Genomic DNA, 20,576 nt, shown 5'->3' with positions numbered 1-20,576 from the left:
AGCAAAAGCAGTCCCCGTGATACGCTAATAATAGCGGACCGCTATAACTCGGGAAAAATTCGCGTATCACGAATTTCCGCGTAATTCGAATCGGGGAGTAAATTCGTTAGTTAAACTAATCGTTGAGTTAGTTATAGTTGGGTTCCCTTCTCTGCGCTTAGCATATTCAGAAAATCATTCAACTTTTTGAAAGGAAGAGAAAGTCGCGTATCTCGGATTTCCCTTATTATATCGTTAATAGTTAGTATTCAGTGATCAATTTCTTCTTTTCACATTACGAATCACGTTAATAATTAATAGTTTTACGTTTATTTCAAAAATATAGAGTAAATTTTTATAGTAAAAATAAAAATAAAATTTAAGTAAAATTTAAAATTTGACAAATAAAAAAAATTATGAAAAATGTTCAAAATTACACGAACAGTTCAAATTTCAAAAATTGCGTACAGGCAGTCGCCGAGATACGCTATTATAGCGAACCGCTACAACCTGGGCAAAATCCGCGTATCTCGAGTTTCCGCGTAAGTCGAATCGGGGAGTAAAATCGTTTATACTTCAAAGTTAGATAGTGAACTTCCTTCTCTGCACTTAATTTACTCAGCAAACCAGGCTACTTTTTGATAGAATAAATTAAAATAAACTAAAAATTAATGTTTTACATGGCGATGGAAGCTATTTTAGACCAATTTTACACCTTTTTGCTTAAATTTTGCGTTATAAACTTACACAGCTGTCAAATTTCCAAAAACCGCGTATCTCCAAATCCGCGTATAAGAAGGAGTTAGTGTTAGTTTTAAAAGTTCGTTACTGTTAGCTTTTTTCTTTGCGTTGTACATTACCGGAAAACAAAATGGCCCTTGTAACAATCATCCTAGATTTTATTTTAAAAAGAATAGCCGGGACGTATAGCTGTGTTATCACTGCTTGACTGTCTCAGCAAGATGAGTATTTCTTCGTTCTGTTTCAGCACCACTTCGAACAGTTTGTGTAGCTCCAGCAACATCTTACCTCCGGGCACAACATCCGACGGTGAAGTCATCTGTTAGCAGAACACAAAACACATACCCATTTCTTAATGCCCTTTTCTATCGCATGCAAAGAAGGATCAAAATTGTAATCGAAACTACCTTTGTCTGATGATGAAAGGCATCTTCAGATGATCCCGTAATGGGCCACTGATTCGTAGCGGTGCTGGTGCATCCCTGATAGCCCACGTTTGTCGATGGTTGTGCTCCATAGTTCTGGTCCGGCTGGTTATAGCCAGACAATGCAGAAAATCCTCCAACCGTTGGATTCGAATACTCTAGCACACTGTGTTCCCTACTCATGGATCCGAAGCACGAAGCGGAATTCTCTCCCAAACCGGTGTTGTGACTTGTCGTTCCTGGTTGATTCCAGCCCATGTCAAAACTCTGTTCGGTCGACATTTCGGACGACCCAGGAGACACAGCACTGTCAACCGCGGGTTGGTACTGTCCGCTTGTTGCTCCACAATTTGCTTGCTGCTTCTCGCGCCACAACTTCATGTTCAGATCCTTCATGTACTCCTCCGGCTTCACACTAAACGTGTCCCAGATGAGACGCTCCACCAGGTTCAGCTTGTACGGACAATCTTCGCCGTGCTCGCGGACATAGTTCTGGATCTTTGACATCTTGCTCTTGGTCGCCGAACGCATATCGTTCCAACGCTGCAGTAGTACGAGAAATGCATGTTAGCCCGCTGCGCACGATAATGTTCCGGTAAAGGGAATGGCTTCAACACTCACTCTCTGCCATGCTTCGGACGGCTGTACCGGTGGACCTAAACTATTTAACCGGCCGGTAATTGCCTTCCATACCTCCGCACGGCTCTTATCACTGCGCGCCACAGCATGTTTGCCTCGGATGAATAGGAAGTTCGACTTCATCAAACGCACCAGTTCTACCTTCTGCGCATTCTTAATACGCTTCTTCCGGTAGTCAATACTTGCATCCGACCCAGTGCTATTCACCGTCGGATCCATCGGAAAACACATAAGCGAGTTTAATACACGTTCGTCACGATCACACCAAAAGGTTCTTCGCTTGTGTTCCCGCACAAGTCAACCGATAACAGACCCGACTGCTCTTCCAGCGATGGTCGAAAATGGAATGAATGGCTCGCAGGACCGGACAGCACCGCTGGTTATAGTTGGCAAATTATATTTCCAATCCTGCAGTTCATTGGCTAGCGCATTGGACTTGCGATGGTCCAGCTACGGTAAAACTGATAAGCGCAATCGTGTCTTACTTCTTGGCGAACGGCGTGACAATTTCCAGCGGACACCAACTGGCACATTATCACCAACCGAACCCATTGCTGATTGGTTTCCTTGTTTGTTAAGTGAAATCTCTTTGCTAATTGCTAGTGCTCAAGAGGCGTGTCGAGAAGGCATCTTCATCCACGTAAAAGCTCCATACAGTGAGTCAATTTTGGCAATTTTGGTTTTGCTCCCTTATCGGCAATTCGGATGCTTATGAACTGAAACTTCCCGATCGGCGTATGAATTATGCAAGAGATGTTGATTGTATGCATGCTTGCCTACATTTAGGCGCATTCTAAAAATTAACATACGAAACAGACTTAGCTTGATCTCTACGCTGGTAACCGATCATTTCCACGATGCGCTACAGCAGCTTCCGCTTTTCTGCACACTGGACATCACAGTGCATAAGTAGTATGGTCAGAATAAGTTTATTAAATTTGAAATGCAGTAGAACGTCGATTATGGACAGGATTCGATCACAAGCAAGAGCTGCACAAAGCACCCAAAAGTGCATGGTATGATCGACTGTAATGGTATATGATTTCAAATCCATGAGGCGTTACAATTTCTACGCTACGAAAGGAGAAAATAAAACATCGTGGGTGGTTGTGTCGGGTGTGTTTCATTATAACGACAGATTTATTGCTACGTAATACGGAGATGTCATAAAAATGAATAAGCTCGCATATGTTCAATAACGATCATCAGACGGCACTGAACGTCGCTTAATGTCGTGATACTCGCCTAGCCAGGCATAGCATTGCCAGCACATGGTAAATAAAGTATTGGCCAACGAGTGCCACAATGTCCGTGCGTAGATGCTGGCTGCTAAACGAATATTGATCCAGCACTTGTTCTCCGTTATGCAGGCAAATGCTCGGAATTATGTTGGAACATTCTGGAAAATAATGCATTACGCGCGTTTACTCTCATACGGTCGGTGGGTACGCTCGTCCTAAAATCTCTACATTCTCATCCTCTTACCGATATTTTTCACCCCATCCCATTGAGCAATCGAAATTGCTTCGCTGGCGAACATCATCCAGGAAATTAACGGCATCCAGCGTAAGTAGGTAGGCATGGACCTGCGATACGGAAAGCATAGAAAGAGAACCGGTAGAGTCCGGAATTTTGCCATTAGAAAACCTGTATCAACATTTACATGACTTGTTTAATCGTTCCGTTGACCCACACTAACCAGATTTTGATAAAAATTCCGGATGTAATCATCAGAATGTAGTCGAATGGCACCAAATACGACATCGCGGATGCGACCGATGGGAACAGTGTCGAGAAGAAGCAGCCGCAGGCGATCGACACGTTCATCACCAGCACGGAAATAGCCACTGTGACAGCTAATCCGAGGAGTGTAGGCCGGAGGTTGGCAAGGAAGTACACGATGAGGATGAATGCACAAGTCTCCAGCAATACGAACGGAGTCTGTGGGGCCAAACAAAACAGAAGAAAAGTGTCTTTAAATGTTCTGTACCGAGCTTGTCTGCTTCTTCCCAAACCGATACGTTACTATCGACAGAATGCTGGAAATGTAGAACTGAACCGTGCCGTAAAGATTAGCCTTCTTCTCACGCTGAAACAGCGGGAAACTTTCGGGAAACATTGATAAGGCGGCGTACATCGGCAGGAACGTGTTCTCTGAGACTATCAGAAAAATAACACCTTGCATCGCCTGCACGCCTCGTTGCGATAATTCGATAGCATCCGAAAAACAAAGTCCTACCAGTATTGCGATACCCTACGAAACGAACAAAGCAAACAAACAAATGCATCAGCAATAAATAATCACATTGCAATTGTAGCAGCTGCAGGCAAATAGGTAAATGGGGGAGAAAAAAAACACACATATTTCGCTACTGATAATGCTGATCATGCTGTACCAATAACTAAAAACCATGACAATAAACCACCGAACCTTCGATCGGCATACAGTAGGTGGGCTCTGGCCTCTGACACGACCTTATCACGGTGGCTGAATGCAAAGTAAGTTAAGGTAACAGCGCGCCCGGTACTTACTATTCGTTGAACAATTTTAAAATACTGCAAGTTTGGGTTGCGGTGTGATTGCAGCACATGGCGATACATTAACCAGTACAGTGTATAAAACCAGCAACGGCCACGATCCTTGGTTAGCTGTTTGCGGAACGCTTTATCCCTTCCTTCCACCGCCGTACGATACAGTTCCGCACTGATGAGCGACTCCTGTCGCCGAGCAGCCTCGCTCGCGGCGTAATTGTTGCAAATCGTTTCCGGACAGATCGCAGCCGTCGTGAAACGGTTGCCCTTGGCGTTACCATCCGTCGGGCTCGAAAGGACTTTGACGAGAAAGTCCGCCTTATTGTAACCGTCCGCACACTCCAGCCCCTGCAATCGCAGGAACTGTACCGCTTCGTTCGGTGATCCGATGAAACCCGTCCGTCCGCCGGTCAGCAGTATGAGGCTGTCGAACTCGTACAGCAGCTTTTCCGCGGGTTGATGGATGCTGCACAGTACGGTTGTACCGCAGCGTGTTAGCAATTTCATCATTTCCACCAACTGGCGTGCACTGTACGAATCCAGCCCGGTGGTTGGCTCATCGCAAAACAGGTACTTTGGCTTGGACAGCATTTCCACCGCAAAGGCGAGCCGCTTCTTCTCGCCTCCTGACAATGTTTTGCCGATGCCGGTGGCGTTTGCAATCTTCGTGTTGGCGCACCGTTCGAGACCAGTCTTGGAGAGGATGTCCGCGATCATGGCCCGTTTCCGCTCGGCCGATACGCGCTTCCCGAGCTTCAGGTTTGCCATCAGCTGCAGATGTTCCTGCACGGTGATCGATTCCGGCAGTAGCTCGTCCTGATAGATGTATCCACTGATGTTGTACATGTACGGCCCTATCGGACATCCGTTAACACGAATGTCTCCGACGGTAGTCATATTATCTAAAAACGGAGTAAAATGGCAATTGAAACATTGTGTCGTTCATCAAAATATCACGCTCTGCTCACCACTCATCCGAAAGGCTAGAGCGGACATTAGGGTCGTCTTGCCTGCTCCACTAGGTCCCATTAGGGCAACCAGTGTCCCCGGTAGTAATGTGCCGCTTATGTCGTTCAGTATTGGAAGCTGCACACCGGCCGACAGCCTTCGAACAGGCGTTATGGTTAAGTTTTGCCAGATTAGCGTAACGTCAGCGTCATTTCGGCCTGCAACTGGCATGCTGTCGAGGTTATCAACTGCACAACATTCGGTGCTATCCCATGTAGACATTATGCCAATCTGAGATGATTATTTCACGCGAGGCCTGAACTGATCTGCAAAAAAAGCTAAATAATCAAGCGGTTTGTCTAAAGAACACAACGTCGAAATATTATAATCAACGAACGGTTCGTAAAACAAATACGTGAAGCGAAACACATTTTATGTTGAGCAGGACAAGTCATTTTTTCTGCTACTGATTATGCAAGCGTTCGCTAACGAATCAAGTACAGTCAATGTCTTTAACGCTCTAAAGCCGAGCCCAAGAAAACACCATTAAACTAAGTCATATTCTGTGACGGGGTAGGGCAGGGTAGGACCCTTCTTCTAAAGGTCGACCCTTCTTGGGGCGATCCGTTTGGTAGTGGCGCCTGGCCAATCAGATCGGTACAAAATCTCATCCTAACTAAACTCCCGTACTATCTATCCAACTACGGGTAAATAAAGAGAGTCAGAAAAGACCACTTTAGGTTGTCGTACCACTAAAGAAGAAGGGCTCTTCTAAATTAAAACAAAAAAGGTCTAGCCTTTACCTGTGTCGAGATCCAAAATGTGGTGAATAATATTATTCATATTATTCCAGTTCAGAGGCCATACGCCGCTATGTGACTCTGAATTAAATTCGATCCATATTACGGCAACACAGACACACACGATAAGAGGCTCGAAAACCAATCACTGTATGGTTTAGCATGTAATTAGTGGTGGGAAAATGAATTAACAATTATCAAACAAGTGTAACGGTGTTTCATCTCCGAGCTCTCTCCTATTTACATGAACAAACTGCCAGTAATCCTTAAAATCTTTGTTTGTTTTTAACTAAATAAATAATGTTAGTACCCACTTAGGACGAAACACTAGCAGTGCACACGCATACAAACACAAGGTGATCATTCTCACAATATACCTGTTATTAAATATGCTCTCTCCACGTCGCGGCGCTTGTAACACTTTAATTAAATCAACACGCTAAATCCATGTACAAATAAAACAATATTTAACGCCACTAATTCCACATCCAAACGAACCAATACTTAACGCACTCAATTCGTTTTTCCTGCTACTACAGACCGTACTATTGGCACTTGAGCTCGATCTGGTTTAGGTACGTCATATCATTTCATTAAGTGCATTGAACTCAAAACACTGGAACGGCTTTTTACACTGCTTCAAATAAAAGGGGACTAAAATCTGTAATTGGTTACATAATTGGCCACTGTTTGGTTTAGCGTATCATTATCCGCCAACAACGTTTCTGGGGATGGTTTTACTTTGAGCAATGGCACGTTTTTTCGTCAATTGGTGCTATAATAAAAAAAAAATAGTTCCCAAACTCTACACCTGCTTGCTGACTGCCGTTGCAAGTCGGGCGCATCACTTGCCTGATTCGATGCTGGACACAGACTAATAGCGAACGGTGAAAGGACCACTCAGCCTTCTGCTAAACGGCACAGGCAACTGGTTATCAGTCAATGCTACCGAATTATTCAGTTCTGCGCTGTAGATTGAACTTTTTCCGTCATTGTCACTAGTAGTATAATGTTCGCCTAGTTCATGAGATTGGAACTAGGAGAATAATAATTTATTTTCCACTAGATTAATGATTAGAAAATGTAGCTGTGTAGGTAGCTGGATAGAATGCCAACATTCAAACATATTGTGTGGCATACGGATTGGGCATCAGTGCTTTATCAATAGCTTCATTTCGACTAATAGTCGTTAAAACCATTTTCCATAAAGGTTTAAAACGAATGCTGTTCAGCAAATAAAACTGTACCTTTCACTTTTTAAAAATATGTTTATGTTATATGCCATGCAAATGAGAAACCGTTGTAGCTTTTGACCGAAATTGTTCGCCCATCACCTTTTTAATACTGCATAACGATTCATCACTAATCATTTTACGTAAATTATACCAGTATAGGTTTAGATTTTAAAAAGCTTCATATGCCCTGATGAAATAGGTTGTTAGAATTAATTAATTCGAAAATAACCCAAACAACTGATATAAATAATTGCGAATTAGGAATCTGGCCGGTTGCCGGTTGAAAATCGAACAAAAAAAAAGCTGTATAAGAGGCCAATACAAAAGCTAGTGCTCAACGCAGCAAAAAATTAATCATGTTGTTGTTTTTCCAACAATATTTGTAGCCCCCCCATAGTTTAATTGGCGTTCTAGAAATACCACAAAAACCACAACCTACTCCTAAAATTTTCGAGTAACCTAAGACAGAGGCAAATCCATCCATGCGGGTCCTTATCGCTCACCCTGGACGCGTGACAAGATGCGTCTATCTTTCCAGGCATGATAAGGTCCAGGGTTAAGGAATAAAGCATTAATTAGTCAAACGGCGGCCAGTCGCGTGCCAGAATCTTGCTTGCCCGATGTACCGACAGCCGTTTAACATAAATTTAAAAAATTGGTTATGACAGTACACAGCTTACCACATGTTCATGTCCATTAAGCTATTTGGAAGCCCTGTGGACGACCCTAAAGGAATTTACGATGTGGGTCGTCCGGTGTCATTCTTATGAAATGACCAACTGACCTTTGACCAGGGATAGGGGATATTTTGGACGAGTTCAAAGGTGTGCGTATCACCTATCTGTAGATTAACGCATCTCCTTGTCGTAGATCCTAGGTGGTAGCCCTGCAAGTTTTCCATCCACCATCATCTGGCATGTGACGCTGGACATTGCCATGCGTATTGACGATTACTCAGTATTTTTCCATATTTGATCATGGATTATGGGATACAGCATGTTTCACGTTACGAATACGTGTGGACACAAAGATCATGTTTGGGAGATGAACACTTCGGTAGCTGAAAGGGTGATATCCTATATCATTGGTGTTTTGGAATCATGAAATGTTTACCTAAAACGAACTAAGATAGTTTGATAAAATTGATTTCTCCAGCAAAGCGGCTCTACGGTAAAAGGTTTCTGTCATGCTTGAAACAATCATGAGCCGTTAGCGTACTTCCTATAACATAACTAAGTAGCTAAATAATAGAATTAGAAGAAAAAATATACAGTTAGCTACCATCGCTACTTACATGCATCGGACAACCATACAATAAACCTGCATTGGTGCATCGATGATCAAACATTTTACCGTTCCGTAACGCATTGTCATCATACAATTTGTATTGCCAATCGCCTTGCATTGGGTTTCCTTTATCACACTACACAAGTATGTGTATATTTTCACTAGATAAGGATTATAAAATTATTTACTGCTTCGTGTTCCTTGACATACCAGGCACTCTATATAGGAACTCTCCATCGTCGTCGTAGAAACAATCGTCCATTTGATAAGTAGCTCCCTTTTTATACAATTTTTTAGGAATCGTTATAAACTCTTTTATACTTCCTTGCTTTTCATCGCGTGCATCGTACATAGAGTCGGCGAGCGCTACGCTTTCATACTTATTGTGAATAGTTTCCAGCTTGTTTACAATGCCTGTCCCTAGGTCTAGCTCCAAATTACCATCGGCAGGTGTGCGATGATGATCCGTTAACGAGGGATCCCCTCGACTTTTGATTTCAGCCAATGTTACATGCTGCGTATTGTGCACATTTCCCAGGAGAAAAGAGTCCTGCTGTTCGGGAACATGCCGCATCATATGCGGTTGACGCGTATCCGATCTCTGTGACTGATCGTTGTCCTCCGTTAGGAGAGGTTGTTCAGATTCATTGTCCTTCTTCATCGATTGATATTTTTTACAGCTCGTCACTATGGCAGCAAAATCTCCCTGTGGCAGTGGTCTGATTTCGTACAGTGGTTTCGATTCATAATTGGGACGCAGTTCGTTCACCTTATCAACATTTCGCTGCATAAATTTGTTCAAATGCTGCGCAAAGCCGGGATCAATATTCCTAATACGGCCGCTTCGGAACATTTGCCAGTTTTCTGCCACTACCGCATCGTGCCGTTCCATGCGTTTACCATCCTTCGGTTGCCATTTGGTCTTTACTATTTTGGCAATCGTGTATCTGTCCGCGGGAAAACTTTCCGTCAGTTTATCAATATTCCATTCTTCCGGATCGAAACTATGCAGATATCGTATCTGTTCCTTCTCGGACCAGGTGAGAAAGTTTAACTGTTTCGACTTGAAATACTTATTTCCAACGATCCACGTCTGTAATCGATCCCGGTATTGCGCCTGTTCTGCCTCGAATTGCTTGTGGCTTTTGTGCACTTGATGGAAGTCAGCCTCACTGTCGTCTAAATTCTCGTACTCTTCGGCTTTTGCGTTTTCCGGCAGTAGGGCGGCTCGCCGATCAATTCCAGGATTACGTGTCTTTCTGGCGTAGTAACGGCTCAGTGTTTTTTGTTTGTTGTACGCCAACCGGAACATATTACGCAGCATCATGCCAGTGTAGAAATTTTGTATGATTTCACAGATAAAAAGACAAACTTATTTTAATGCTTTTCGTAATTGAGGTAACAACCAAATAATAAACAAAACATCAAATGTCTACACTTCAACGCAAGAAGTGTCAACGTTTGCAACAGTATTTGCGGATAAATTTGATGACAATAGCAAAGCTTCCGTACATGCAATTAATCAAATTCTGTCGAAAATATTCTGCAATATTTTTACATACAATAAGCAGGAAATTTAAAAATTTATAATGCTTTGGAAAAAGAATGAAACTCTCAATGCACTGTGGGAAGGCTGCGTTTATTTTCTGGCATTATCTTGAATTTAAGCCGCGGGTGAAAAATTTGCTAGAATTCCGCCTTTTCCTTGACAGATACGTCAAACAGCCAAGCGTCCATTTTTCACAGTGACGAATCGTGCAGTGGTTTCGTCTTTCTAACGAAAAGTGTCTATTAAAAGTGCTGCTAAACAAAAATTGTAGTGCTGGAAAGACGTGAGAGTGGTGCTTAATATTGTATTCCGCGTTGTGTGTTGAACCGCATCTACATTATTTTCCTTCACGCGCCGAACGGTAGGTATGGCACCGTACGATAAGGATGATACGATTATGGCGTCGTATGCTGGTGCTGTTTCTTGTCAGAGGAAACAAAAAAAACGGTGACTTCATTCAGAATGCGGCGTTTTTTTTTTACTCACCAAGCTTAATGGTCCTGTCGGCGCGCCGACGTAGTTTCTTCTCTTTCGTTGGAATGGATTTCTCACATCCATGTCCTACGTAGTTGGCTGTGCTGAGCGTTATCCTTTCACACATACATCATGCCGAACCGACGGTTTTACGTAGTCTAATGGCCGTTTTTTTCTGTTACCGTTTTAGCGAGTGTGTTTTCCTCCCTGCCGGGTGCGTTTGATCCTCATTCGTTCGGCGTTGAGTCAAGTTCCACTGTCGTCCGCGTCGTTGAGTTTCGTCCCGTCGCTTCTCCGTTGAACACGGGTAATGGATAACGATAGTGATCAAAACAATCGCGACCGTTCGCGACGTGGTGATCGGCGTAGTGGCGGCGGATCACGCTTCAGCAACGATCGCGATCGGAGCCGTGACCGGGAGCGTAGCGATTGCCGGCGCATCTACGTATCGAACGTACCGTACGAGTACCGGTGGCAGGATCTGAAGGATCTATTTCGCAAAGAAGTCGGTGATGTGTCGTTCGTTGAGCTGTTCCACGATGAAAACAATAAGCCACGGGGTTGTGGTATCGTAGAGTTCGAAAAACCGGAACACGTCCAGATGGCACTGGAAAAGATGAACCGCTACGATATCAACGGCCGAAATTTGGTTATCAAGGAGGATTACGGCAACGAAAGGGACAAGTACGGCAGGGTAGTGCCGAAATCATTCCGAGGCAACGAAAACGACAACCGCCGTCGGGACCGTGATGACGATCGAATGTTAGTGTTTGCTTATGGTTCTGTTCTCTTTTACTTTTGTGTTTGTTCACTTTCCTCTTTTCCCATTTCCCGCTGCAATCCGTTGGAAGCGTGTACTGTGTACCATTTGGCCGCGGTCAAGAAGTTTTCCACCTCACTGTGTACTGTACACCGCTTTCGCAACATATCGATACATGTACAAATCCGCACACTTTCACTTCGATACATATCAGCTCCATCACAGATAGAATTCGCTTTCCGGAAGAGGGGATTGTTTTGAAGATATGTCCATTGCCTTTAATGTGTGGTTTGTTTTACCAATTGGATGCCATCATAACAACATCAGTATCACCACGCTATATGCCCTTCTGTATCTTTCTTCTATTATTTACTGCAACGGTAAACAATATTAAACAGCCCTGAAGCATATTCTACACGGGTAGTAGTAATGCTTCTCCCGTTGCTCCATCGAGTCTGGCAACTGCCAGGATCAAAATTTCCTTCCATATCGATAGCATCCATCTTTTACTAATAGATGTTTGCGACACGCAAACATACCCATCCATGTAATCCTTGCTGCATATTTCCTCTTCATTTCCCTTTAATGAAGTGTAGTAGAATGGCATGACGGTCGAGATAAAAACCCTTGGAGCGACCGGAATGATGTCGAACATTCCCGCAAACAAAAATCTTTTACACGTCTCGTTTTCTTTTATCTCTGTGCTCTCTATTTTTCGTGTTGGTGTTTTTTCTCTCTCTTTGTATCTCTTGTTTCTGTTTCTACAGGTCCGGACCATCGCACGGTGGGAGCGGTGGTGGTGGTGGTGGCGGCGGTATAGTAGGCGGCGGAGGCAATGTAGGTGGCGGTGTCCTCGGCGGTGGCAATCTCGGCGGCGTCAGTGTCGGTGTTGGTGGTAGTGATTTTTCGCAGGATTACAATACATACGGTCTGAGCGTAAAGTTCTTGGAGGGTTTAGGCATTCAAGGGCCGTTGCATACGAAGATTTTCGTCGCGAATGTGAGTATCTAAGTAGTGTTCTCTGCTACACAATCAAATCAACCTTCCCTGTTCTTTCTGTTTTCTTTCGTTTGGATTGTTTACCTTCTCGTGTATCTCTGCACACTGTAACTTTGAATGCATCGTACGAAGGATCCGCTCACATGGGCGAAATAGATCCAAAACCTGGCAATGTTCGGTCGCTCGTGGGGCGCGTGAAAACAATTCGGTCTATGGTTTCATTACTCAGTGTCATATTTTTTAACAATTCACACAATGGTTCAATTGATTGTCCGTCCATTTAACACGTGGCAGCAGTTTACTTCGCTGGGGCATCCATCCGCGGTTTGCTGCGTCTATAGTACATATTTTCTATATAATTTAAATTTCGCCTGGGACGATACGTTCTCTTTCTAAACGTAGTTGTTGTGTGTCGTGTGTGGTAAAGATTGGTTTTTGATACGATTGCAGAATTATTTTTCCGTCCATTGCGGTGCAGTGTGCCACTGTCAAGCATTCAAAAACCTTATCCGAGTATCATCCGTAGTGTTGCGCTTTTCCGTTCTATTCCTCTTTTCCGTAGAGATACATCGATCGGCTCTAAAGAAACGATCTCTAACGCTTATGTACCGTACCTGCAGGGGCTAGTGCTGTTACACTTCTTACAACGGGGGACACCTCCAATCGTTTTTCTTTTTTTTCTTTTCTCTTTTTGGCAATCCGTTCGTCGTCGTCGTCGTCGTCGTTATCGTCGTTACTAATGATGTGAAATACGCCCGTATGTTTCGAACGCTGCTGTGGTGGTCCGACTGTGTTTTGCTGGGTGTCTATACATATTGTGTTTGTGGATACCGTACGGTTTAAATGATATGAATGGTGACGATTGTTCATTTGTCCGAATCCACCGATCGTTCCTTGTGCTGTTGATCTGTCGTTTCACAGCTTGACTACAAAGTCGATGCGAAAAAGCTGAAGCAGGTGTTTAAATTGGCAGGCAAAATCCAAAGTCTCGATCTGTCTGTCGACAAGGATGGCAACAGCCGTGGGTTCGCAGTCATCGAGTACGATCATCCGGTCGAGGCCGTCCAAGCCATCTCGATGTTTGACCGACAAATGCTTTTCGACCGTCGTATGACTGTCCGGCTGGACCGTCTGACGGAAAAGAGCGAAATGAGCCGGCTGCCCGAGGGGCTGAAGGGTATCGGTATCGGATTGGGTCCGAACGGTGAACCGCTCAAGGATGTAGCACGCAATCTGCCATCATTACAGCAACAGAACACGGCACTGCAAGGTGCAACCTTGTCCAATGCTGCCCCGACACCCGTACAACCTCCGCTAACCGCAAGCAATTTGCTCAACTCTGCCGCGACCAGCAACCTATCTGGATTAAATTCGAATCTAGCGGCACAGCTCAGCAATGTGGTCGGTCTGTCAAATTTGACCGGCGGTTTGCAGAGCTCGCTGCTGTCGAACGCGGCCGCCGGTCTATCGAATCTTGGTGGTCTCGGAGGTTTGGGTGCTGCAGCGGCAGCGGCGGCAGGTGGTGTTGGCGGTGGTTTGGGTGGTGCCGGCGGTGGGCTCGGTGGAGGTCTCGGTAACAGCTTGTCCAGTGCGCTCAGTGGTCTTGGTGGTTCCGGTAATGACGGTGGGCTAGGTTCAAGCTTCAATCAAAGCTACTCTTCCGGCTTCGGTAATGGTGGTTCTAATCGGGGTAACGACTACGATATGGGATCATCAAACGTACGCAACTACAGCACAGCACCGAACGACGACTATGGCCGGAACTACGGAGGCATCAATAACGGCAATCGTAAGATTTCCGACACGATCATTATCCGCAATGTAAGTATCACCTACATTGCCCCCGGTGTGCGCAAAACATTCAATACAACTCCTGCAACATTATTCTATTTAAAAATCTTAGATGCCTCCTTCCTGGACCTGGCAAACACTGCGCGACAAGTTCCGGGATGTGGGAGAGGTAAAGTTTGCTGAAATTAGAGGACAGGACACCGGGGTCGTTCGTTTCGCCAAGGAACGTGATGCCGATGTTGCCATTAGTAAGTAGCAATTGATTTCCTGGCCAATAGCTGGCCAAATGCAACCTGAATTCGCTAACCGAATTGCCTAACGTTCTTCTTTTCCTGCACAGAACTCATCGATGGGACGCGCTTCGAAGGACGAACTGTGGACGTTAATTTCTTTTAAATTAAAAGGACGTTTACATTTTACTTTGTTTTCAACCTCCGCGACATGTCTTGTGTAAAGCAACAACTACTACTGCAACATTCTACCGGATTGTTTTCTCTGTACAATACTTTTTCTCTTGATATGTTTTTGTTTTAATGGGTTTTTTTGTAATTAACGAGTTTCACACGCGGTAGCATTATACTGGGGTAATATTGTCGTTTTCTATCGGTCACAAGTTTAGGCCTGTTTCTCTTGTGAAGACTAGACCCCGGATGTATTGTAGGTTGATGGTTCAATAGTGCGATTGGATGAGATCTGCATTACGTATGACAGATCCGCATCAGAAGATATAAAAAAACACACATTACAGCTCTCCATTATGCACCTATCGAAAAGGCATGTTATTTAAAATCGTTTGGTCAGCACAAGCATTTCAACAGGTTAATTACATCGATCTCTTCTTTCACTAACCTGCGTCGATTTAAAAATACATTGCATCGGTTCGAATTTAACTTGCTTTGGTCGTCAGGTGTGTCACAACCCAACAAAACGCAGCATTTGCTCAAGCCGCATATTCGATTTTGGTTCCTCTGAGTCTGATTTTGTTCGAAAACAATGTTGGTTTCGCTGTATCATTGTACTTCTTCTTGCGTTACGTTGTGTGTCAATTGATTATTCACCACCACCCTCTCTTATGGACTTAAGGATATAAACATATACATGCGTCTCGTTCGTTCAGTGAAGTCTTATAACCGTAAACTAAGTGACATTGCATCCAGTATGAACCAGATATCGACTTATGCAGCAGAGCAATAATCCACTGATATCCGTAATTAAGGAGCTTCTAGTTCTTTGCGGATGTTAGGACATCGATTTCGACAAATTGGCAGTCGTGTGAACTATTTGGCATTTTGAGCATAAGAAAGCAATCCGAGTTTATAGCTCGTGATTTTTAGCATACCTTTCATTTTAGCGTACCCACTGAGTAAAATAAAGCAATCAATTCTTGAGAAGATTGTGCACGCAAAGGCACAACATGGGTTAGCAGGTATAGCTAAAGAAATATGTATCTACATACCCCACACACGTACACAGCAAACAGCCTCATGCGTGCTACATTCTACAGTAAGACAGCAGCATCCATACACTAGTGTCATATGTTTCATTGTAGGAAACATTTTTATCCCATACGGTCAATAGATTAGTAACAGCACAGCAAATAAACGACGTTCAGTTTTTATGAAGTACAAAATACCGTAATACCAAAAACTGCGTTCTGTAATCATTTGTGAATGTTAATACCATCAACCACATGCAATTTTAATTAACCTCCGAAAGAAGATATCTTTTGAGCACTCGCTATCAACAATATCACATTCCTTAGAAAAACGCGGTTGGTTCGCGGTCTTGGCCTGCTGCAGGAGTCCTCTAACCAGTTTACGGTCGAGCAGCGTATCTTCTGGTAATCCATTCTCTTGAGCTTTATTGCGGACGCATCAACGCCATCACTTTATCTCAATATGGGCCAATCATGCCTTCTCAGACTACGATCTGAAAGGATTTTACAGACTGGGTCCTCCGTTGTCATTCTTATGATTTGACCAGCTCGCCGGAACCTGTCTGATTCGTTGTTCATTGTACAGCTCGTATACAATTCGTCATTCTAATGGATTCTCCATTATCCTTAAAAAAAATACGAAACCTGAGAATCCTTCCAAGCATATTTCTCTCAAACGCGCTCAACAGGGTTTCGTCAGCTTTGGGCAGGGTCCATGTATTAGAGGCGTATATGAGTACCGCTGCTATATAAGTTCTTCCCAGCTTCGTTCGTCGCGATGGGTGTTTTGAGTGTAGAAATTTCCTCAGACTGTAGAAAGGCACGTTGTCAGCTAGCACAAAAGCGCGTATCTTACCAACAGTGACCCAAGGATTTTGTTGTTTGCCTCGTTAATCTCCTACCCGTGCGTGTCCTACCCCAGTGGTGTCTTATTTTCGGAAACCTCTCTAATAATCGCTAACAATCTTTTGTTATGAACAGGACAAGTCTAAATATTATTTTACAAGAGAAATTATTTTTGCCTAATTTTTCTAATCACATTTCTATTTTTGAGTGAATCGTGCAACCGTACTCCTGTTAGCGGTTCGTTTGACGATCGTAAAGCTACTTGAAATTGTCTGGATCTGTGTACTTTGCAGTGAATATGTAGAACAGTGCCGGTACAGGCACTAGCAGCAGAGAAAAGAATGAAATTTCGTAGGGTATGGAAATTATCCCGTACGCCAACAGGATCCAATGGCCAACTGAAACAGCAAATTCAACTCGTAAATGTGAATCCCTAACGATTTGATAACGTCAAAGACTTACGAATGATGGTGGCATTCCTCATTTGAGAAATAGACGTCTCGAGCAGTGATTTCATCGTTTGATCCAGTTTGATCGAAAAGTGTAGCGCATTGGACACGACCGAAATAAGGATACTCAGATACGGGAAGGAATAATCTAAAAGAAACGAAACGAACAGTCGTTCTATGGGTCAAACACAGTTTACCCACGATGGAATGTACTTACAGATTAGCCCACCGGCGACGGCATGAAGCAGAGCCAACATCGGGAAAATGTACAGCGCATAGTAAACGGCCAACTTGCCCCGATATGGCAAAAATTTTACATTTAATCCCGGGCGAATGATCATCATGAAAGTTACGCAGAACAGATAGAACACGAATATCATCGTCTGCAGCGGATAGACAGCTTCCTGTGTGCAGTACAGCGTCGTCTCATAGTTGGGCGTTGGATTGTGGAAGAGTGTATACCAGTCCGAAAGTTTCTGTACGCCGCACGAATTTATCCGCAGCTGCCAAATAGGATCGGTAAACCAAATGGTAAGAAATGCGGATAGAAACACCTCCACACATGCACTGGCGTGCAGAATTAGCTCTCCTTTGGTAAATCTAAAACGAAAGGGGACATTCTCACTTTCGCATCCAATAACTGTCACCAACGATGAGGGAAACTATCGCAACCGCGATACTTACTTCCGCAAGTGAGCGTTCAAATCGATGCAAAACCAGTGAATAATCAACGGAAGGATGGTCATAAAACCCAAATATAACCAATCGTGGGAGGTAAGATCCTTTTCACACGGCGAGCAAACGTACTGCGCGTTTACTCGAAACCCTCGCAAACACGCTCCACACTCACTGAGTGAGCTGTTTGCGAGGACGGTACGTCCACAGTACAATCCTGGACACTTGTCTGCCGATTTCAACATCGCGTTCGATTGCACTGTTAGCGCACTGGTTTCATCTTCTAGAGCTCGTTCTGTTGGGATGAAAATTTGGCGTTCCTCCGGCAATGCCGTACACAAACAACAAATCGCTGTCAAACAAAAGGGGCACACTAGTAAAAGCAGGAGCGCACTATCGGTCATCATGTGTGTGGCACAATGGGCGAAAGAAGTTTAGTTCACCCATCGAAGCAGCTTCCATTCGATTCCAATTCCATTTCTCGATCGTATCGTCCAGCTATAACCAGCGCAAGTTGATAATATTTTCTTTCAAAGGAATAGCGAAGGAAAAAATTTCATTCAGTTATCGAATATTTTGTGCTTTCCATGCGTATCTGGTCTTTGGTGTTTAATTAAGGAATGGTTTGTTACAACTATATTATCAGACTAGTTTTTTTTTCAATACTTGCTGGATGATAAAAGGGCCTACGCAAAAATTACCGTATGCACTATTCTGCAACGCTGCTTCAACACTTGGGAGTTTTGAAAGCAACTCCAAGAAGTTGAACGATGTTGCAAAGGTGAAAATGAAGACGTTGAAATTATTCACAGGATATCGCTAGATAATTGGCTGTTCTGAATATAGAACAAAAAAATACACTGGTTTCAAAGCAGTGAGCTCCAGCTGTGGAGTGACCTCATGGTGCCTATACGGGTAAATTGAATTAAAATTAAACCATCTCCCTAAAGCTTTCTCGCTGGTGTTCAAATCGTCCTCAATCGTCGCCTACTTCGACGATGTCGTAATCATCATCACTATCAGTGACGATGTCGCAACGAAATTGACGATAAATGTCAAACAGTACATTCTCGGCATGGTTAGCCAGCGGTAGACGGTTTTCGATCTCAAGTTTGCGTTCAAACTTCTCCGTAAGCTCACTACCAATGGCACGTTTGAAATCGATGAAATTAATACTAATGTCGATATCGTCCGGTGGTCCATCCTCGTTATCATCCGTCTCTGAATTGGAGCCTATTTGCGGTGCTTTCCCATCGGTGGTAGCATTCCCATTAGGCTTCTCAACTGGCTTCGAACAGCCAGCATCGGTAAGCTTGGGCTTATCTTCGGTAACCGGAGCCGGCTTTGCAAGCTCTGTTGAAGCAGAATCGCCTGTGCTAGGTTTCGGTGCGTTCTTATTAACGCTCCCGTCTTTACCTTCGTCAGCTTTGTTCTTGATTGCATCCTTTTCCTCGTCATCGCCGTCCAGGTCGTTGAATTCATCCATGTGCACATCGTCTTCCAAATCCAAGTCTTCTTCATTATCGTCCCCATCTGACCAGCCGTCAACATTCTCTAGGAAATGTTCAATTTCAATATCGTCGTCGTCCTCTTCTTCCGGCTCCATATCGTCATTCATTGCGACCGCAATATCAGCGATCGGCTCACGGATGGGCCGATTCCAGGGGCACAAATTACTGTCAGCGAAATCTTTCACCAGCACCGTGCTTTTGATGTATCTTTGGTTGATTTGCTGCATGAGTCCAGCGCACGCAGCCAATGTAAACTCGCACCCATTGTCCGTTTCCCACTTGGGAAGCTCCTGTTCCCATCCGTTGCAGATATCGTTAAATGCATTCGCAGTAGGCTTCACGACCTGGGCGGCCGATAAACCGATCAGTATGATGCCCAGCCGCTTGCAGGTGTTGTGCAGGTGCAGTGTCAGGTCTACCTGCGATTCGTCCACAAACATCAGCACCGGTTTGGGAATGTTATGCGTTGTCACAAACTTATCCACCACCTTGTCCAGGTAGGCGGCGAACGTCTTTGGCGTCACTTGTCCATACTCGTGGGCTACTATGGCACAGTTTTTCGGAGCCGCCTGCACTATGTGCGGTGGAACGTCGCGTCGGTACGGGTATACGAGCAGCGGCGAGAGATGTTGCCCGTCCGCCGAGAAGGTGTAGAGCATGGTCATCTTTTTCAGCAACGTCCGCACGCTCTCATTCATTTCGACCCGCTCGCGGAAGCGCAATTCATCGCACAGAAATACACGCGCCGGATGGTTTAAAATGTCGAACAAATTCGTTTCGTTCAGGTAGCTTTCGATGTGCAGATACCAATCCATTATGGCACCGAGATGTTTGCGATCTTTGACGCGATCAATGGAAAGCCATCTTTTCACGAATTTCTGATAGCATCGCCGTCCAAACTCTGTATCCTGGAATGGATGGGAGCGGGCAGGCATATTCTTCTGGACAAGTGCTTCCGCTGCCGTTTCCACGTTACGTTTCTTGATCGAAAAGCCCCTTTTGCAGCAGTCGGTCATCCACTGGTACAGGGCTTGCTCTTCCTGTGGCAACAGTTTGCTTATTTTGCCGTGCTTTAGCGACTTCAAATAGGTCGACAGTGTGGTGCGCGGCACATTGCAAACGAAAGCCGCCCGGCGAATCGAGGTGCCGCGATCAACGATCAAATTAATGGCGTTCTTCAAGTCTTGCCTGGTGTACGGGTTGGATGATTTGCGACAACGGATACTATCGCGGTTATCTGCAAACAAACCAAACAAAACTTGTATCTTCAAACCAAATGGTACAGTAATCTTTATACAATCCAACTACATACCCGCCATACTGCCTATTTTTGCTGAAAATAACACGAATGGGGCACTAAAGCTATTGTTGCTCTCTGCACAAAGCGTAAACAAACATTTTTCAGGGCGGCTGTCAGCTTCGTTGCGTGACAGGTACGTGTATGTGTGTGTGCGTGTGTGCGCGCAGGGTTGCTGTCAAAACAATTCCTGCGGTGTACTTC

At 44.3% G+C, this 20,576-nt stretch overlaps 6 protein-coding genes across 6 annotated transcripts; 1 reads left to right on the top strand and 5 right to left on the bottom strand.

The window, feature by feature from the left end:
* Window positions 1-883: 883 nt before the first annotated feature.
* On the bottom strand, window positions 884-1,676 carry LOC128716861 (uncharacterized). Its single transcript, XM_053811390.1, has 2 exons — window positions 1,128-1,676; window positions 884-1,039 (listed from the first exon to the last, which is right to left on the bottom strand). Exons 1-2 carry the CDS (start codon window positions 1,674-1,676, stop codon window positions 884-886), a joined length of 705 nt encoding a protein of 234 aa, XP_053667365.1.
* A 1,334-nt stretch (window positions 1,677-3,010) lies between these two features.
* Window positions 3,011-5,546, bottom strand: LOC128719611 (protein scarlet-like). Its single transcript, XM_053813238.1, has 6 exons — window positions 5,285-5,546; window positions 4,317-5,218; window positions 3,811-4,038; window positions 3,484-3,725; window positions 3,270-3,370; window positions 3,011-3,183 (listed from the first exon to the last, which is right to left on the bottom strand). The coding sequence occupies exons 1-6, from the start codon at window positions 5,544-5,546 to the stop codon at window positions 3,011-3,013; spliced, it is 1,908 nt and encodes a 635-aa protein (XP_053669213.1).
* A 3,224-nt stretch (window positions 5,547-8,770) lies between these two features.
* On the bottom strand, window positions 8,771-9,910 carry LOC128716845 (uncharacterized). Its single transcript, XM_053811389.1, has one exon. It carries the CDS (start codon window positions 9,908-9,910, stop codon window positions 8,771-8,773), a length of 1,140 nt encoding a protein of 379 aa, XP_053667364.1.
* A 1,009-nt stretch (window positions 9,911-10,919) lies between these two features.
* LOC128706850 (myelin expression factor 2) lies at window positions 10,920-14,555 on the top strand. Its single transcript, XM_053801792.1, has 5 exons — window positions 10,920-11,371; window positions 12,137-12,368; window positions 13,290-14,189; window positions 14,272-14,407; window positions 14,500-14,555. Exons 1-5 carry the CDS (start codon window positions 10,920-10,922, stop codon window positions 14,553-14,555), a joined length of 1,776 nt encoding a protein of 591 aa, XP_053657767.1.
* A 2,143-nt stretch (window positions 14,556-16,698) lies between these two features.
* On the bottom strand, window positions 16,699-17,809 carry LOC128707467 (JNK1/MAPK8-associated membrane protein). Its single transcript, XM_053802419.1, has 4 exons — window positions 17,574-17,809; window positions 17,107-17,489; window positions 16,903-17,037; window positions 16,699-16,838 (listed from the first exon to the last, which is right to left on the bottom strand). The coding sequence occupies exons 1-4, from the start codon at window positions 17,807-17,809 to the stop codon at window positions 16,699-16,701; spliced, it is 894 nt and encodes a 297-aa protein (XP_053658394.1).
* Window positions 17,810-18,540: 731 nt separating this feature from the next.
* LOC128716829 (uncharacterized) lies at window positions 18,541-20,394 on the bottom strand. The gene is made up of 2 exons (XM_053811388.1): window positions 20,388-20,394; window positions 18,541-20,312 (listed from the first exon to the last, which is right to left on the bottom strand). Exons 1-2 carry the CDS (start codon window positions 20,392-20,394, stop codon window positions 18,541-18,543), a joined length of 1,779 nt encoding a protein of 592 aa, XP_053667363.1.
* Between the last annotated feature and the right edge of the window lie 182 nt (window positions 20,395-20,576).

Source organism: Anopheles marshallii, chromosome 2 (assembly GCF_943734725.1).
Source record: "Anopheles marshallii chromosome 2, idAnoMarsDA_429_01, whole genome shotgun sequence".
In the NCBI taxonomy this organism is placed as follows: Eukaryota; Metazoa; Arthropoda; class Insecta; order Diptera; family Culicidae; genus Anopheles; species Anopheles marshallii.
The sequence above is the reverse complement of the archived record's forward strand: the minus strand, read 5'-3'. Positions and strand labels throughout refer to the sequence as shown.

Coding starts and splice junctions, on each gene's coding strand:
- LOC128716861 (XM_053811390.1), bottom strand. CDS start 1,676: ATGCGTTCGGCGACCAAGAGCAAGATGTCAAAGATCCAGAACTATGTC. Junction 1,040..1,127: donor CCTTTCATCATCAGACAAAG/GTAGTTTCGATT, acceptor TTCTGCTAACAG/ATGACTTCACCGTCGGATGT.
- LOC128706850 (XM_053801792.1), top strand. CDS start 10,920: ATGGATAACGATAGTGATCAAAACAATCGCGACCGTTCGCGACGTGGT. Junction 11,372..12,136: donor GACCGTGATGACGATCGAAT/GTTAGTGTTTGC, acceptor CTGTTTCTACAG/GTCCGGACCATCGCACGGTG. Junction 14,190..14,271: donor ACACGATCATTATCCGCAAT/GTAAGTATCACC, acceptor TAAAAATCTTAG/ATGCCTCCTTCCTGGACCTG.
- LOC128716845 (XM_053811389.1), bottom strand. CDS start 9,910: ATGCTGCGTAATATGTTCCGGTTGGCGTACAACAAACAAAAAACACTG.
- LOC128707467 (XM_053802419.1), bottom strand. CDS start 17,809: ATGTTGAAATCGGCAGACAAGTGTCCAGGATTGTACTGTGGACGTACC. Junction 17,490..17,573: donor TTGAACGCTCACTTGCGGAA/GTAAGTATCGCG, acceptor CTTTCGTTTTAG/ATTTACCAAAGGAGAGCTAA. Junction 16,839..16,902: donor GAGGAATGCCACCATCATTC/GTAAGTCTTTGA, acceptor TTGCTGTTTCAG/TTGGCCATTGGATCCTGTTG.
- LOC128719611 (XM_053813238.1), bottom strand. CDS start 5,546: ATGTCTACATGGGATAGCACCGAATGTTGTGCAGTTGATAACCTCGAC. Junction 3,371..3,483: donor GGAATTTTTATCAAAATCTG/GTTAGTGTGGGT, acceptor TCCGTATCGCAG/GTCCATGCCTACCTACTTAC. Junction 3,184..3,269: donor GGATGGGGTGAAAAATATCG/GTAAGAGGATGA, acceptor ATTATTTTCCAG/AATGTTCCAACATAATTCCG.